Below are 18,515 nucleotides of genomic sequence, written 5' to 3'. Positions count from 1 at the left end.
AGCCAGGTGAAAGAAGTCAGTGAGATGCTTGGTATAAAGCCAGCACTTGGTGGGTGAAAGCTACCTTTTTCCTCCTTTCGTCTCAGGACCTTGTCTCAGTAGAGACATTTTTTTTTCATTATGAAAAATTGCAAGCGCACAACAAAAGTAGAAAGAATAGTAACAATAAACTACTTACTCATGGAGTGGATGCTGTTACATGCCCCGCCCAGATCCCCTTTGTCCCCAGCTACTGGGAGGTTTGGGCTGCTAATGGTTCACAGATGCCCCTTGTTGGGAGAACTGTCCTGGGTCAGGCGATTATAGTTCCCCGCTCCTGTGTGCACACCCACAGCCAATGACTAACTGACTTGGGAACAAAAGGCTGACCCCTTGCCTCAAGGTGTGACTAACTCTGAGGTGCAGTTCCTATTCCACAGCTCCCAATGGACCAAACTGAGGCTGGACTCCAGCTAAGCTCACATCCTTGCTGCCCTATCCTGCTTCCCTTACTCGCTTCTCTGGAGAACCCGCCCCCTCAATAAGCTGCATGCGTCCAAACCCCCATCTTAGGCTCTGCTTCTCAGAACCCAACCGAAGCTAAGTCTCTCTTGGATCCAACAATTATTAAGATTGCTTCATTTAGCTCCTTTTATTTAGTTATCTGCTTGTTTGTTTTGGCTAAAGTACCCCCGATCATTCCCCCCCCTTCCCTCATTATGCATCTCTGAAAAAATGTGAGCAGTTAAGGTTCTGACTTCCTTCCCCAATTTCCCTCCCAAAGGGAAAGGCTCTTGTGGGGGAAAGAGTCATAACGCCCCACAGTGCCAAGGGACAGAGACCAGAGGCCAACTAGGCAGGCACCAGGCCATCTACTCTGGCTCCAGCCCAGCCCTAGACTATGGCGTGGCATTGGTGGCCAGCGGGCCGTGGTCACCCTTGGTCCTACCTCTTTTGTGTGGACCAAGAGCTCTGGGACAGTGTCCCAGCATCCTCTTGGGGATGCTGCCAGGGTTTAAGTGTCTCTCTATTCTTAAAGAAGGGAATGGCATGGAAAGGCCAACCCAGTCATGGCTATCCACTGGCCAAAGCCCCACCTGCCCTTCTGCCTGGATCCTGGGTGGCCCCCACAACCAGAAGGCACAGCAGCAGCAGGGGCCCACACTCCTCCATGCCAAGGAGTCTGCTGTGGCGAGAGGTACCATGGATGGGGGAAAGGGCACGCCAGGTTTTTTTTTTTTTTTTTTAATTGCAGTAAAATACACGTAATTACAGTTAACCCTTTTATTTATTTATTTATTTATTTATTTATTTATTTTTGTCTTTTTACCTTTTCTAGGGCCGCTCCCGCAGCATATGGAGGTTCCCAGGCTAGGGGTCGAATCAAAGTTATAGCCGCTGGCCTACACCCTACACCACAGCTCACGGCAATGCCGGGTCCTTAACCCACTGAGCAAGGCCAGGGATCAAACCTGCAACCTCATGGTTTCTAATCGGATTCATTAACCACTGCGCCACAACAGGAACTCCTAAAGTTAACCCTTTTAAACATTTTAAACACACAGTCCAGTAGCACCAGAAACACTCACAATGCCGTGCAGCCACATCACACCACTGTCCATTCTAGAACTTTTTCATCACCCCAACCTTGTGCCCATGAGCAGCCCCTCCCCGCCCTCAGCTTCGGAGTTCAGAGAAAACGTGGGTTCCAGTCACAGCTCCTTCACTTGCTCCCTGTGCGACCCTGGCAGGTAAGTGAAACCTCTCTGGGCCTCAGTTTCTTCATCTGTGAAATGGGATGAGCACTCACAGAGGAGCCGTGAAAATCAAAGCTAACAGGGATAAAATGCTGAGCTGCTCCTAGCACCATTAAATCAAGGCCAGGCTGGGGCCTCTACGGCCAGAGGTGCCTTCCCCTCCCCAGCTCTCTCCTCCCTGCTTGTTCCTTTAGGTTCCTGGGCCGTCTGCTGTGACTAAGGGGAGAGGAGGCTGCCTCCCTCTCCCAGAGGCAGAGCAACTGGAATGAGTACTAATGGGCTCCAGTGTTTTCCCTTCGCCATGCCCAGACCCTGTTCCAAACCAAAGAGTTACAAAGGCCTTTAAACTCCACACTTGGGGTGAGGTCAGCCAAAACCCGCATTTCCAAGCACGGTGCTTTTATACTTTGAAAACAGCCAAACGTGAACTGGCCACTTCTGAGGGTCACAGCTCCCAGCGGCCTCTTGGCTGCTGGCACTTATGGCCGCCTCGCCTGCCTCTCCCTCCCTCCGTCCTGTGGAGTCACCTCTCTCCGTTGCCGTCCCCATGCTGGGCTGTCCTTCCCCACGCAAATCAGGGGTGAGGGCCTGCGTCTGGGAAGAGGAAACCTGTCTTCTCATCAGCTACTGTGCAACCCCAGGCAAGGTCCCTACCCTCTCGGTTCTGTGAAATAGGGGAGGGTTCCCTGAGGGAAGGACTCAGCTTTCTTCTAAGTCACCCACCCTGTGGTTTCTGTGAACATCAGGCTCAGAGCTGGAAGGGATCCCACCGGGTCATCCGATCCAGTTCTCTCCACTGCCTTCCGTTTTACAGACAGGAAACGGACCCCCCGAAGCCTGAGGCAACTCACCCGAGTTGGCAGGATAAACTCACACTTAGTATCTCAGGGAATGGCACAGGGCAGAGGCCATGCTCCTGAGAGTCCAGGAGAAAAAAATTCCCCATCGCACCACTCTCATTGAAACACAGCACCCAGCACCAAGCACCAACACCATTAAAATCCTATGCGTGCCAGGTCAACATATAAAATTAACTGTATTTCTAGATACTAGGGATAAATAACTGGGAAATACTTTACAACTTAAAACAGTACCAAGAAACGTGAACTACACTAGCATAAATTTAACAATAATGTGCAAGACCTCATTTTGATCTTGAAAATGACAAAACACCAATGAATCTAAGACCCAAGTATATGGAGAGATACACCCTATTCACTGACTGGAAGACTAAATATTTTCATTATGTCAATTCTGTCCAAATTTATCTCTATATTCGATGCAATCTCAGTCAAAAATCCCAGCAGGATTTCATAGAAATCAACAGCTGATTCTAAAAGAAATGCCGAAATGCAAACTTTTGGAATAGCCGAAGCAACTTTAAAAAAGAATGAAGTTATAAGACTCATGGTACCCTCTTTCAAGACTTACTATGAAGCTACAGTAATCAAGACAGCGCTGGAGTTCTCTTGCAGTACAGAGGGTTATTAAAGATCTGTGTTGATGTGGATTTTTTTCTTTTTTTTCGGGCAGCACCTATGGCACATGGAGATTCCCAGGCTAGGGGTCTAATTGGAGCTGTAGCCACCAGCCTACGCCACAGCCACAGCAACATAGGATCCGAGCCACATCTGTGACCTACACCACAGCTCACGGCAATGCCGGATCCTTAACCCACTGAGCAAGGCCAGGGATCGAACCCACCACCTCATGGTTGCTAGTCAGATTCGTTTCTGCTGAGCCAGGACAGGAACTCCTATGATGTGGTTTTGATTCCTGGCCTGGGAACTTCCATGTGCCATGGGCGGTGCCAAAAAAAAAAGAGCACAGTATTGGTAAAAGGATAGATATATAGATAATGAAACAGAATAGGATCCAGAAAGAGAACACACATAAATGATCGATTTGACAAAGGGGCCAACATAATTTGAAAGAGAAAGGGTAGATGACTTTTCAACAAATGGTACTAAAACAACTACACCTCCATAGGCAAAAAAAAAAAAAAAAAACCCAAAACTAGACCCTTATCTCACACTTTACAACAATTAACTCAATATGGATTATAAACCTAAATGTAAACCCGAAAACTATAAAACTTCTAGAAGAAAACAGAGGAGAAAATCTTTGTGACCTTAGGTCTGACAGAGTTTTCCATATGGCACAAAAACACGAAAAGAACCAATTGATCAATCGGTCTTCAGCAAATATTAAAAACTTCTGTTCTTCAAAAGACTCCATTATGAAAAGGAAAAGACAAGCCCCAGACTGGGAGAAAACATTTACAAGGCACATATCTTTGAAAGGACTGATAACCAAAACATATAAAGAACTTTCAAAACTCAGTTAAAAAGCACTCAACCCAACATAAAAAAAAGGTGCAAAGATCTGAACAGACACTTCACCAGAGATACACAGACAGCAAATAGATGTTCAGCATAACAATCATTAGGAAAATGTGAATTAAATCACAGTGAGATACCTACTACACACCTGTTAGAATAACTCAAATATGAACTGACCATACCAACAGCCGGTGAGGATTCGGAGCAACCGGAACTCTCATACGCTGCTGGGGAGAGGGCCAAATGGTACAAACTTTGGAAAAACACTCTGGCAGTTTTTAGTAAAGTTAAACACACCTTTAACCATGCACCCAATACTCTTACTTCGAGGCATTTACCCAAGCGAAATAAAAACTTATATTCACACAAAAATCTGAGCATGAATGTTTACAGTCCCAAACACTGGAAATAACCCAAAATGTCCATCTATGCAACATCATGGATGAATGTGAAATCATTACTCTGAGTTAAAGAAAAAGGTACAAAAGCCTATTTGTGATACAATTACATTTGTAGGATGTTCTAGAAAAGGCAGAACTAGAGAGAGAGAAATCACTGGATGGCTGCCAGCAGCTGGGGAGTGGGGTGAGGGACATCAGGGAACTTTTGGGGGGTGATGGAAATGTTCTGAATCTTGATTATGTAACAATGTTTTGTAACAGTTGAAATTCATAGGACAGTACATTTTCAAAAAGTTGTCCTCTATATAGATTGTATCTTAATAAAACAAACCAAACAAATCCTATGCAGCCTCAGGAGAGCTTGTCTTGTTTCTGCAACCAGTCTAATAGAACATGGGGGTTATTCTGGCCCAAAGACATACAGTAGCTTGTCCAAGGAGACAGTCCCTGGAGTCAGATGGATCTGTGTTCAAACCCCAGCTCTGCTATTTATTAGCTTGTTGCCCCTGGGCAAAGTGAGTCTCCCCTCTGAGCCTCAATTTTCTCATCTGAAAAATGGGGACAGGTAATAACAGAACCCACCTTACTGGAACTGAATGAGCTTAAGGAATAAGAAACACAATACAGGAGTTCCCATTGTGGCTCAGCAGTAAAGAATCCAATTATCCCTGAGGAGGCAGGTTCAATTCCTGGCCTTGCTCAGTGGGTTAAGGATCTGGTGTTGCTGTGAGCTGCGGTGTAGGTCGCAGACGCGGTTCGAATCTGACATTGCTGTGGCTGTGGCATAGGCCAGCGGCTACAGCTCTGATTTGACCCCTGGCCTAGGAACTTTCATATGCCTTGGGTACAACCCTAAAAAGACCAAAAAAAAGAAAGAAAAAAAAGAAAGAAAAACAGTACATATCTGTCATATGTTTCACAGTACTCAACTCTTAGCCATTATTATTAATTTTCCTACTGCTCTCTTCATTATTATTGTCAAAGATCCAGGACTGAGTTGCAGGGAATGACTTCAATCCATGACTTCCTGCACAAGGTGGGCAATGCCAAGCACCAGGACCACCAGTTTCCCTAAGGGGCAGAGGCAGGCCCAGGCCCTGCCCAGAAGGAATTCACAGTCTGAGCGGGGACAGCAGTTCAGCTCAGTGCAACATCAACCCACAGCAAGAGAGTCGTGTAGAGATGAAAGCTACTGAAAGTCCAGAAAACAGAGAAGCCCCCCTGGACTACGAAATCCCTGAAGGCTTCCTGGAAAAGGCAGGCTTTTACTGAGCCTCAAGGGACAAATCAGACATAATTAAATCAAAGGAGAGCTGCTCTCGAGAAGGGGGAGAACCTGAAAAATCCCTCTACCCCTAACTACTCCCTCACCTATCCCTGGCATAAGGCAGCAGGCAGCCCACAGTCTCAGCACTTCCTCCCAAGGAGCAGCCCTGGGCCAGGGGGAGGTGTGGGCACGACAGCAGAAAAGTCCGGGTCCCCACACGTGCCCCACATCTGGGCAGGAGGGTCCAACGGAGAGCTGCCCCGGGATGCTGGGCTTTCACTCACCCTCTCTTTTTTTCCCAGGGGGCTGAATCTGGGCTTGTCTGGGGAGTGTGTTCTTAAGCCCAAGTGTTTTTCCTGCAGCCCAGGCCTGCCCCTTCCTGCCCCTCCAGGCCTCGTCTGGAGCTCTGGGCCAGTGAAGGCTGCCTGGCGGGGCTGCGGCCGCCTTTGATGCGCGCCCCTCTCCAGACTTCAATGTCGCTGTGTGCACGGCCCCTTTAATAAGTTATTTCCGTGGAAAACCCTGGTAACTCGGTCGTGAATCAAGCCTATAAACACCTCAAACCCATCAAAGCACCCAAGAAAGGGAGGGGGTAGGCAGGCGAGGAAAATCTCTTACGGTAAGTCACACACTGCTCCCTCAGAAGGGCCCGGCTGCCCCGCCGTCAGGACCAGCCCACTGGCAAAGGGACATGGCACCCAGAGAGCAAGGCTCCAAAGCCCCCAAGGACACTGCCTGTCTGTGTGTCCCCGGACGAGGCGAGAGTCCCGATCCAACGCCCGCAAGATTTACAACCCGGAGAGGCGGACCCGACCGGCTGCTCCTGCGGTCCAGGAATGTAATGTTTTGGCTACCGGTGAAAGGCCCAGTTTATTGGAAACACACTTCTTTTCCAGTGTTTGGTTTCCTTTCACTCTTTTCTCCTCTTTGTTTTTCCCAGAGTGCACTGCCCAGGGCCTTCAGAAAGGATGTGGAGCTCAAACGCTGCCTGGGGGGGACATGGAGACATGGGGAATGGGACCTGAGGTCAGATGTTTGAGTGGTGGGCTGAGCACCACCTCTGAGTGGGCAGAGGCCTGGACACAGAGTGGGGAGACCCTAGCCTGGACCAGGCTCTGCCACTGGGAGCTGCGGGACCAAGGAAGGCACTGCCCCTCTCTGGCCCCATCTGTAAAATGGATGGGATGAACCAAGAGCCCCCTAAAGTGTTTCTGACTGAATGCTGTGGTCTTGGGCAACAATCTGGTAGAGCAGGGTGTAAAGTTGACCACATGTTTGATGGCGAGCACGGTGATGCCACTCCCAGGTGTTGACCCAAGAGAAGTGTGTCCTTATGTCCCCAGGAAGGCTTGTCCAAAAATATCTATTAGTAACATCATGATAGGAGCTAGAAACTGGGAACTGCCCAAGGGCCCATCAGGAGTAAAATGGATACATTAGACTGGGAGAACCATGGCTGTGCCCAAAGACTACCAGCCAGCACTAAAGGAGCCATCACAGGTGTTCACAACAATATGCATGTGCCATCCAAACGTTCTCCTGTGTTAAAGAGCCCACAGGATGAGCGCTGGCAGTGAGGCTGGGTGATGAATGAAGGGGGTCAAACTTCCAGCTATAATAAGATAAATAAGTCCTGGAGATGTAGCGTACAGCCTGGTGACTATAGTTAACAATATTGTATTGTGTAATTTTATGTGTGTGTGTGCTTTGTTTTTAAGGCCGCACCAGCGGCATGTGGAGGTTCCCAGGCTAGGGGTCGAATCGGAGCTACAGTTGCCAGCCTATACCAGAGCCACAGAAACTCAGGATCTGAGCCACGTCTGTGACCTATACCACAGCTCGCAGCAATGCCAGATCCTTAACCCACTGAGCGAGGCCAGGGATTGAACCCGGATCCTCATGGGTCCTAGCTGGGTTCATTAACCGATGAGCCATGAAGGGAACTCCTGTATTGTGTATTTGAAGGTTCCTAAGAGGAGATCTTAAGAGTACTCATCAGAAGACAAAAAACATTTGTCACCGTGTAAGGTGATAGTGTTAGTTAAATTTATGTGGTAATTATGTCATAAGATTATACATATGTCATTATACCGTACACCTAAAACTAACACAATGTTAGACGCCAATTATATCTCAATGAAAAAAAAGAAAAAAGAAAAGAGCCCACAGTGTATGCTTCTACTTGAAACCAACTTCAGTAACAGGAAAACTAGTCAATGGTGTTCCAAGTCACAGAGCCACACAAACCTATTCTCTAAAGCAACGGTCAACCCACTATCAAAAGTATTCTGGGATATGGAGCTCCCATCGTGGCTCAGTGGTTAATGAAGGTTCAATTCTTGGCCTTGCTCAGTGGGTTAAGGTTCCAGCATTGCCATGAGCTGTGGTGTAGGTCACAGACACAGCTCAGATTCTGCGTTGCTGTGGCTGTGGCACAGGACGGCGGCCACAGCTCCAATTCAACCCCTAGCCTGGGAACCTCCATGTGCCGCAGGTGCAACCCTAAAAGACAAAAAGACAAAAAAAAAAAAAGGATTCTGGGATGTGCAGCCATGGCCCACCAAGAGGAAATCGTGGCCCTCCCTGAAGCAGTGTTGAAGGCCCTCCCAGTGCCTCACTTCTTACTGCCCTGCCAGGACTTCTCCCCTCTTGCAATAAGCATCTTCACATCACCCTGCCTTTACCCAGCATTTCCCTGGGCCTCGGGGTCCCCTTTCCCCTCAGCCTGGTTAGCCCCCACTCCCAGCATGCCCTGCAGCCGCCCTGGGCAGCAGCTGTCTCCCAGCCCACATTGTTCACCTAGGAAACAGCATTTACCCCACCTCTCTAGGAAGTGATGTCCCCCCAGTCTTTGCAATTAGATTCTAAGTTTCCTAAGACGACCCTACCTTGGGTATCTGCTTCACACAATCCTACCCCTCATGCTCATACATGGTTACCCATTCACTTAATCACCATTTAAGGAAACTTAAAAGTGCCCTTGCTACCGTGCTGCCGACAGCATGAAGGGGACCTCCATGGCGTCCGTGAGGCACTGCCAAGCCCACTGGTCCGAAGCAGGGTGAAGTGGCGCTGCAAAAGGGAGGCTAAGCGAGTCAAAGCACAGGGCCGTCTAACCCAGGCCTGGGCTTCTCACCCCTGCCCTCTTGGGTCCCCAAGCACCCCCGTCATCCACATCTCTCATACCACATCCCACTCCCAGGTACTGGAGCAGGGCCGAACGGCTCATTTTACTTGTCAGTAGAGTTGTTCCAACCCAAAGGAGGCATCAGGGCAGCAAGGAGGGACTCAAGGCTCAGGTGGGGCTACCCTGCTTTCTTGAGCAACCATACAGAGCCCATTTTCCTGCAGAAGATGAAAACAGCAACCTCCATCCTCTGAGAGGCGCTGGTCAGACACCCGGCTTTAACTGAGTGTCTCTGAGCATCGCTTTCGCCACCTCCCAGACTCGGTTTTCTCCTCTGAAAACTGGAGGTCACAACACCCACTTCACCAGGTTGTGTCGAGAATCAAATGTGGACCTTCAGAGGGAGGGTCAGAGGTGACCTCACTGGTGCTCTCTCACTGATAACCCCGGGAACACACTGATGTCACTAGAGCCAGCAGCCTACAAACAGAACAGGCTGCTTTAAGATGCCACGCATGCCCCCCCCACCCCCCGCCACCAGAGGTGATCAAGTACAGGCTGGGGGCCCAGATACAGAGAAGGCTCTGGCCTTGAGGGGAAGATGGCCCAGATGCCCTGGGTCCCTTCTAGGACCATCTAGATCTAGGTTCATGGCCCTGGTTGCCTACTAGCATCACCCGGGGAATTTCTGAAAACCTGATGCTCAGGCTCTCCTCAACCATTTCTAGAATGAGATCTGAGCTCTTGAAAAGCTCTTCAGAGGACTCTAAGGTGCAAAGAGGGTTGAGAACCAAAGAGCGAGACCAACTGACCCATTGTATGCATAGAGAAGCCGAGTGGAAGCAGCCCGGAAGCAGCCAGAGGCCACCAAGAGATGGGGGAGAGAGCCAGGACTGGGACCTGGGTCTGCTGGCCCCCAGGCCAGGTGTGGCACTAAATGCGGACTCAAAGGAAGCCGCCGGGGCTCTGTCTGGTCTTTGCCCTATGAGGAGGAGGGCAGGCAGCTAAGACACAGCTTCTGGGCGCAAGTTCCAGAAGCAAGGCTTCCCCCAACCCAAATAGGGTCTCCTAGGACCTGAGATAGACAACACGAGCTGGGGGTCCAGGGACGTGGAAAAGCCACATCTTCTTTGTGAAATCTGTTCCATTTTGTTTTAAACCCTTTGGGAATCACAAAACAATCCCAACATCCTCCACATGCCAAGCCCTGAGAGGGGTAGCTAGGTGGGAATGACCCAGGCCCTGCCCTCCCAGATCCCATTCCCAGCGTCTGCCTTCAGAGAGCAGCCTGGAGTCCTTGCTTTGGAAACACTATCCCCTCTCTTCCTGAGACCCTGTGTGCAGCCCTGGAGCAACCCTGCACGTCCCTCGGCTCAGAAGGGCACAACCAAGGCCCAGAGCGGACGTACTGCTTGCAGAAGGCCATATCGCAGCTGAGGGGAAGGCTGGGACCTAACGCCAGGCTGGGGGGCTTGTCCCCTCAGTGCTGGACATAGGTGGTGGACAGGAGGGCTGGGGGAAGAGGGAGAGATGGGAGACGGGCTGGGACTTGCTGGGCACGCACACCCTGACAGGAGCAGCCTGTGACAGAGGGGCTGCGCCCTGCCCTGGTCCCACTCCCAACACGCCCCACTCACCGCATCTGTCCAGCAAACCTTCCTTCCCCTCAGCTGCCTTCCAGGGCTGCTCAGGAGCCTTGCAGCTCCCTGCTCTGCCCCACTGGGCTTTCCCCTCCTGATTTCAAGCTGGGTGACTGGGTGAATGGAGCCCACCTCTCCACCTTCCCCCCAACCTGGTACGCAAGGCCTGGCAGCCCAGCTCCCCCGCTGCTCTGTCCAGAGCCGGCACTACTCTGGACAACTCAGCGATCCAGACAGCTTCCAGGCCCCTGTCTCTGAGTGTCCCCTTCTCCTTTCAAATATCAGTTAAAGCCTCTGCGATGATTCACCTTGCAGTCTGGGACAGTGCCTTTGATGTCTGCACCAGGCAGGAGACCTCTGGTTTTCCAAACCCCGAGACTTCTACCATGGGAGGAGGGCAATGTCTCTCCCTGGGGCCGGAGCGGCCCCTGCTTTGCAGAGGGGCCATCCCCCTAGGTCTCGAGCTGGGGATGCCAGGCCCTGACTGTGGGGAGTGGGGGGGACGCAAAGGCCAGTGAACACCCGCAATTCTCTCCACAAGGGGCAACTGGAAAAGCCATGCATCTCCCCTTCCCTTGGCGGCCAAGGGCCATGGAGGGAGAATGTTTAATATAAAAACATCTGACAAAGTACCTTCGGGATATATTTTCTGCATCAAAGAAGGAGCTCTTGGCAACAGGCGCTCTACCCTGACAAGGAAACTTTCGAGCACGGCTCCCGATTGTTACAGACACCCAGGGAAAGCATGCCAGCGGGGATAGGAGGAGGGTGAGCCATGGGGCCTGGCAGACAGATGGTTGTGATTAGGCTGGAGGCAACCAAGTGCATTTTCTGGAATTTCAGGTCTCCTCAGAAAACCTGCCGGTTCCCCCAGGGATGGAGGCCGCCAGATGCGGAGTGATGATGGGTAGGGTCTGCCTACATCCAGCTCAGGGCACACAGCCCGGGAAGGGCACAGGACACCCCCTCAGCCCAGAAGCCCACCCACCCATCATCTCACTGGTCACCCAGCAGCCATCCAATGAGCAGAATCTCTCTGGGACCCGATGACAACAGTTCGTGCCAAATTCCGGGTACCCAGGAACACAGAAACCCCAGAAGAACAGGAACCAAGGGGGGCCCTGTACCTTCCAGGGGGCAGAGATGGCACTACACCAGACCCTGGGGAACCCAATAGGGGCCGGACTGCCTGGGTTCTGATCCCATTTTCACTGTTCTAGCTGGGTGACCTTAGAAAGTTCTTTAGCCTCTCTGAGCCACAGTTACTTCTTTAATTTGGCTAATAAAAGGGGCTTCTTCACCTGGTTGCTGGGAGGATTCGTAAATGAAAACGTGCATGGCACTGAGAGAGCGCCTAACACAGGGCTCTGTCCTTGCTGTGATTATTAAATGTCTTATGATCTCTCTGTCCTTATTTGTGTGTGTTCTCTCTCTTTTGGAGATCATTGTTCCAGGCAAAAATTCGTTCATTCATTCATTTATTCCACAATGACCTCCTGCTATTGGCTAGGTCCAGTGCTGGATGCCAGATAAGGGCCAGAACTCCCAGGAAATGAGCCCTACCATGTCAGGGGAGCACTGTCACAGGACAGCAATGTTCTCCAGGCCCTGTGTGCCACTCAGGTGTGATCGATTGGTAAAAAGTTCACCAAGCCGAACATGTACCTGTGCCCTCTGTACATTATAGAGAAAAAGACTTTCAAAAATATTACCCAGGTCCTGGCCTCCTCAGGCCTCGTCTCCCACCAATTCTGGGTGCTTGCTTCCCAACCCCTCTAACCTTCTTTGGGTTCTCAGCATCAGGCTGTTTTCAGACCTCCAGGCCTTTGCACCCAATTTTCCTTCCACCTGGAAGACATCTCCCACCCCCAGAACTCGTCTCTTTGGTAGACACCTATTTGTCTTGTAAAAGCCAACTTGTAATTTTTGTCTCTGTGCCTCAGCCCAGGCACAGTGCCTGGGCTACTATAATGGCTACATCTACCACGTGTGAGCCAAGCCTTGGCTGATACACTTGGCGCCATCTCATTTCACCCTGTTACCATCCTCATTTTACAGGGGAGAAAACTGAGGGTCAGAGTGCCCCAAAGCCCCACAACTTAGGAGATGGCAGAGCCAGGACTTGAACTCAGGACTCAGTGGTGCAGCCCACCTTGCCCTAGAGGTTCGGCACACACTGACTGAGCTGAACTGAGAACCTCTGAGAAGGAGGAGCTCGAGTATGTGTTGGAACAGAGCCTCCGAGGTGAGCAAGTTTGGGCCCTGGGATCAGGAAGCATCACGAAATGATTCTGCACTAACTCATTCCTCTCCCGGCCTCCAGGGCCACTGACGATGCCTATCAGACAGCATTGACCCAAAGGGCACCTCCTCAGGGACTGCTGAGAGGAAAGGTGACCTGGCTCCACCTGCTAGGCTTGCTATGTGGCCCTCAGCCACTTTCCTAACCTCTCTGAGCATCTGTTCCCAAACTCAGCCAATCTACAGAACTCACGAATCTTGGAGAATGAGCTATGCCCTCAAGGAGCTTACAGTCTGGCTGGTGGAGGAAAGACATCCACATCCAGCTGAGCCCCCAACTTTCCCTGGGCCTTCTCTTCAAAACGAGGGGCTCGCCCTCACTGATGCAACTCTAAAGAAACCAGTGTGCTCCAAGGACTGAGATATTGGTACACATGGCCAAGGTCAGACAAAGGGACTGTCTGGTCCCCGGGACAGGCAGCTTACACCATGCTTTACATACAGTGGGTGTTTAATAAAGCACTTGAACAGTTAGCCAACGGGCTGGAAGCCCACCCAGTGCTCCACTCCCTAACCCCACAGCAATGGGGTCAGGCAGGCCTGGCTTCTAAAACAGCCCGTCACCTTAGGCCCTGGTCAGTGGCCCTGGCCCAAGAGCTCACTTAGCGCCCAGCACTGAGCCTGGCCTGGCCACTCCTTCTCTTATCCAGAGCAAAAAGCTCCTTATGTCGTGTTCATCCTGGTCTTCTAGCTGAGAACCACGAGAACCCTGCCTTCCTCAGAATGGTCGATCCCACGTGGCCCTTCATCCTGCAATTTCTTTGAACTGTCACATATCCTGCCTTTAAACTGCCAAGAAGAGCTACCTACCAGCCACTCACACCTTAGTATGAATTCAACTAGCTAATCTTGCTTTCCTCCCCAAACTAAACTGAAACCAAGGGAATGGGAAGGGGTGGAGATGATACAGAATGGAAAGGGATGAGCTGAAGGAGCTTTAGATAGTCGGGAGGCAGCAGTTAGACATGGAAACCAAAGTGTCAAGGACCTGAGGGCACCCCAGAGGGACTGCTGGGCTTTCCATTTTTTCCCAAATCCAACTGAAGCCTCCAGGTGTAAAGGTTTTTACGTAGTGGAAGCTCTGAGTTTCACACCCCACCCCCACCCCAGGTGATCTTGGCGAGGCCACCTGCGCCCCTGAGCTTCGGAGGATCATGTGTGGCCACCTGGAGCTCTTACGGAGATCAGCAGAGGCCTAAAACAAGGTGGTCTCCTGTCCCACTGCCCCCACCCCTGCCCACTGATGCATCCTCAACGTCCCGGGCTGCGACTGGGCCACAAAATTCCTCCCCAGACCCCCTAAAGCAGCCTCAACAACCAGACAGGAAAGTGAAGCAGAGACCTTGGAGCTGGATAAAAATAGCAAGCCTCAGGCCGGGTGCTGGGATTGTCATTGTGCGAGACAAACAAGGGCAGTCTCAGTCCGGGGCTGCAGACACTCTGCTCTAGTGACACCCATCCCAAGACTCTGAGAGAGGGCAGGCTTTTCAGGGATGGCGGCGCCCCCACCCAGGAGGCAGGGAGGCAGAGGGGGCTGTGGCAGCTGCTGGAGCGGTCTTTGGGTGGTCGGCAGGGTTCACCTGGAGGGGGACAGATGAGCATGGAGCTCTGTGCCTCTTGCCAGACCGTGCCCCGACCCCTGGTACTTCAATCAGGACAGGGTGCCCCAGCCTCTTTCTGATCACTCTACCTTGTCCCCTGTTCCCCGTCAGGTGTGGCTCGGGGAGAGGGATGGGGAGCCTTGCTATGGAAGGCTGGCCAGCTGAGCAGTTGCACTGATCAGTCTCCCCTCCCAAGTCTGCCACTTACAGTCTGGAAATTTGGGCAGCGGGCCCAGCAACAAGCCTCGGTTTCCTCATCTATAATACAGGGGAAAAGCATACCTGTCTCACTCGGCTGTGGTAAGAAGTCAATGCACTGGAGAATGACCAGTGGTTAGCAAAGTGCTAAATAGTCAGGGTCTCAATAAATGGTAAATAAATAAATGAACATCCAAAGAAATGTTTTGGAGAAAAATTAAAAGCAGAGAGCAAAACTGAAAAAAAAATTAAAAATTAAAAATAAATAAATAAACAAACGTCAGCATCAGCACCAGCATCCTTATCATCTGTCCTTGCGCATCGAACACCTGGCCTGGCCCAACACATCCCACCTGCCTGTGCCTGTCACCTTTCTCACCTCACCTCCTGCCCTGCCCTCGGGCATCACCCTGCCTCCCATCTTTGCAGGTTGAGTCTGGCGTCACCATCCACTGAGACCCCTGTGAGCCTTCTCCCCCTGCAGGGCCTCCCTCCCTGAGCCTGTCTTCTAGGGTGACAGCCACCATAGCCCCAACTCTGTGCTCCCAGGAGGCAGGGCAGTGTCAGCCCATCAGCCCTGAGACCCCCACAGCATGAGGAAGCTGGAAAAGATGAACGGTGAGCCCCCAGGGTGGGAGAAGACATGTACCACGGGGAGGTTGGGGGGGCTGGATTACTTTAATGGGGAGCCCTCTACTCGCCTACCACCTGCAACCCAGAGCAATCAACCCCCAAAAGGAAATTCCAAACTTCCTCCTCGGTTCCTTCCCAGCCCCTTTGAATTCCAAGGCACTGGATACCAGCTTTTCTCATGAGAAGCACACACTCCTTGTCCACAGTAAGCAGCAGCGGGGCCTTCTCACCGTCAACACCAGAGACCACACTGGGATAACTAGTGGGGGTAGGATAGGGGTCCCAAACCCAGGCCCACTGGGCCCCAAAGGCAGCCCAACCTAATGGCCTCAGGGTCTCTGGAGACCTCCCAGCCTCCAGGGGGTGCTCTCTCCTGGGAACCAGATGAAGGCAGGGTCCTCCTGCAGGTGTTCTGGGGTCTGCTCCTTCCAGCTTGGGCCACACACCAGGCCAGCTCTGGGATAAGAGAGATCAAACGAGATCGCACCTGCCATGAAACATGCCAAGAACCTGGAAGGTACCTCCATACATGGCAGTTTCCACTATTAACAATGAGGAGAAGGGGACGCTGAAAAATTACCCATCCAAGCACACACCCAATGCCAGTGCAAGCCTTCGAAACACTCTGAGGGTTGGCGGGGACATGGAATCCTGCATTCAGAAATGTGAAGTTTTGAAAGCCTCTTGCTTCAAAACTGTATGTGGCTCCCATCCACATAGGCATACAGGCAAAAGAAGGGATTAAAACACTTCATCTGGTTAGGTCTTTCAGAGGGACATTTTCACAAGTAGGATTAAAAGGCAGAGAAGAGAACAAGGGGCTCAATTAGAGGGGCCACCAGAGACCAGAAGGCAAGAGGGACCAGAGGACCTGGACCCCAAGACCAGCTGTGCCGTGAGCTCCGCTGAGCCCCTGGGCAAGTCACTCCCTGCTCCGGCTCCTGTTTCTCTCTCTTGGAAACAGATGTACCCTTGTGATCTCCCATGGTTGTGACGGGATATGGAATGGATGGGAAGGGCCCTGCACATGGGAACTGGCCAGGCAGCTGAGGAGCCAACATCGTGACACCCTTAGAGTCACGGAGAGAGCACAGCAGGAATGACAGCCAGAACTCTGTGCGAAATGAGTTCATCGGAGGTACATCCAGCCTTGTGGAGAAGGGATTGGGAGCAACGTGGCATAGTGGCGAATAGCTCTGCTCCTATGTGAACCTGGGCAAGTTATTTTACTGCTGTTCTGAAGTGATGTGTGTCAAGAGACCAGCATACTGGATGTGGCCCCAAGTAGACACTCAAGAAATGGTTCCAGGGAGTTCCCATCGTGGCTCAGAGGACACGAATGTGACTTGCATCCATGAGCATGCGGGTTCAAAGCCTGGCCTCGCTCAGTGGGCTTGGGACCCAGCATTACTGTGAGCTGTGATATAGGGCGCAGACGTGGCTCAGATCTGGCGTTGCTATGGCTGTGGCGTAAGCCAGTGGCTACAGCTCTGATTCAAACTCTAGAACCTCCATATGCTGTGGGTGCAGCCCTAAAATAACAAGAAAAAAAAGAAATGACTCCAATGACTGTTGTTGCCATTATGACGTGGGGGTGGGGTCGGGGAAGAATCGCTCAGATGGAGACAAAGGCCTCGCAGAGATCCAGCCATGTCTGCTCAGGAAGCATCTCCAGCCAGAGAGGCTGCCACCCCACACGGCACAGAGCCGGGCCACAAGCCCCAGCCATCCTCACACTGCACCCCACCCACTATGCTCCCAAAGGGCCCACAAATCTCGGCAACTCAATCCCTCCAGGGGCCTCAAAACCCCTGGGGTCACCACCAATCTCTCATGTCCTAAGGAAAGCCAGATTTAGGTCCCTTATTTAGGGACCCCCAGGATGTGAGGGTCCCTGTGGCCAACTCTTAACTGCAGGGCGGGGGTGGGGGAGGGGTGGCGGTGCTCCAAACCAGGGTTCTCTCCCTGCTCCCTAGCCCAGCATCTCCTGCTTAGGGAGAGACAGGAAGCCATCGGCCTCTGGAAAACTCCTCGCTTGCCAGACTCACCCCCACGTTTCCTCCACCCACTCCATTTTCCCCTCTTCTGACCCTTCACATCAGTCCTTCCCCAGAGCGGGGACAGAAGAAACCCACAAAAATAAATGTAAACAAACATCCATTCTGCTGCTTCTCGGCAGCTGGGAGAAGAAGATTGCTGGTAAAACCAGGATAGAGAGTTGGGCTGGGTTTTTATCATTTCCACAAGAGACAACCAGTTAAGATGTGCATCGCCAGGCACTTGAAAGTTCCCATCCTTAGGTGTCATTCATACCAACGGTTCTCAACCCCAAGAACCACCAGCGATGAAGACACTGACAGTCTTCTCCTCAAGGGGTGGGAGGCCAAGGGAAAAGAAAAGGCGGGGGGCATTGAAAAGCCCTCCGTCAAGCCCTGGCCATTGGTTCCCACCTGGAAAGTCCAACACAATGGCAGCGTGCAAGGCAAAAAGAAATTCCAACCTGAGAATTCACCCGGAGCCGTGATGAGGGAGTTGGTGGCCTCCGTTTCAGTGTAAGACAATGTGGAATCAGATAGATCTACGGAGGGAAAGAAAAAGAGAACTTAGTTGGCTGTGGGGTGTTCCTCTCATCTTTCTCATGCATGTTGTAGGGGGAGGGAGGGTATGTGGGGGGGGTGCACACATGCACATATGGGCATGCAAGTGCTTGCAAAGGGCAGCTTGTCCCTCGCAACTTTCTCCTGCCACTCCCTGTCCCCGATCGCACGAGACCAGGCCAGCCAACCCTGGAACTCTTCTGGAAAATGCTGACGGCTGCAGCCCTGGCACCTGAAAAAGTTTCAATTGCTCTGACCACAGAAATAACCCAAGTTCAGGGGACCGAGCAAGTAGCAACTTGGAGCCTCCTAGGGTAAGGTTAAATTAAGCCCCTAAACAATTCATAGCTGCTGTACTTAATTACAACCATTAAAATTCTTGAAGTTGTTCCTTCTTGCTTCCTTCCTTCCTTCCTTCCTCCCGCTGGAGCTGGGGAAACTCTGTTTTAACAAGTTACCAGCCAGCCTCACTCTGTCCTGCTTACACCCCTCTAATTAAGGGCTCAAGCATTTGCTCCCAGATTAACTTCTTTTTCTCTCTCCCCTCCCCCACTCCCTCACATCCAAACCTGCTCCCAGAGCAACTTTCAGTGCCTGGAGGGTTTGGGTTGTGTTTTTTTTTTTTTTTCCACTGGCATTCATTGTTGTTTAAGTAGTTTTAAGTGCTCTGTA

The 18,515-nt window shown here is 51.5% G+C and overlaps 1 protein-coding gene across 2 annotated transcripts in view; it reads right to left on the bottom strand.

The window, feature by feature from the left end:
* The window catches only part of SMAD6 (SMAD family member 6), a 76,679-nt gene that overhangs the window by 44,506 nt on the left and 13,658 nt on the right, over positions 1-18,515 (bottom strand). For both annotated transcript variants that reach the window (XM_047767133.1, XM_047767134.1), the window contains exon 3: positions 17,747-17,824. In XM_047767133.1, coding sequence (XP_047623089.1) covers positions 17,747-17,824 — 78 coding nt within the window. The remainder of the gene's footprint in view (positions 1-17,746; positions 17,825-18,515) is intronic.

This window comes from Phacochoerus africanus, chromosome 2, assembly GCF_016906955.1.
Source record: "Phacochoerus africanus isolate WHEZ1 chromosome 2, ROS_Pafr_v1, whole genome shotgun sequence".
NCBI lineage: Eukaryota > Metazoa > Chordata > Mammalia > Artiodactyla > Suidae > Phacochoerus > Phacochoerus africanus.
Note: the sequence above shows the minus strand (reverse complement) of the source record. Positions and strands in the feature narration are given on the sequence as shown.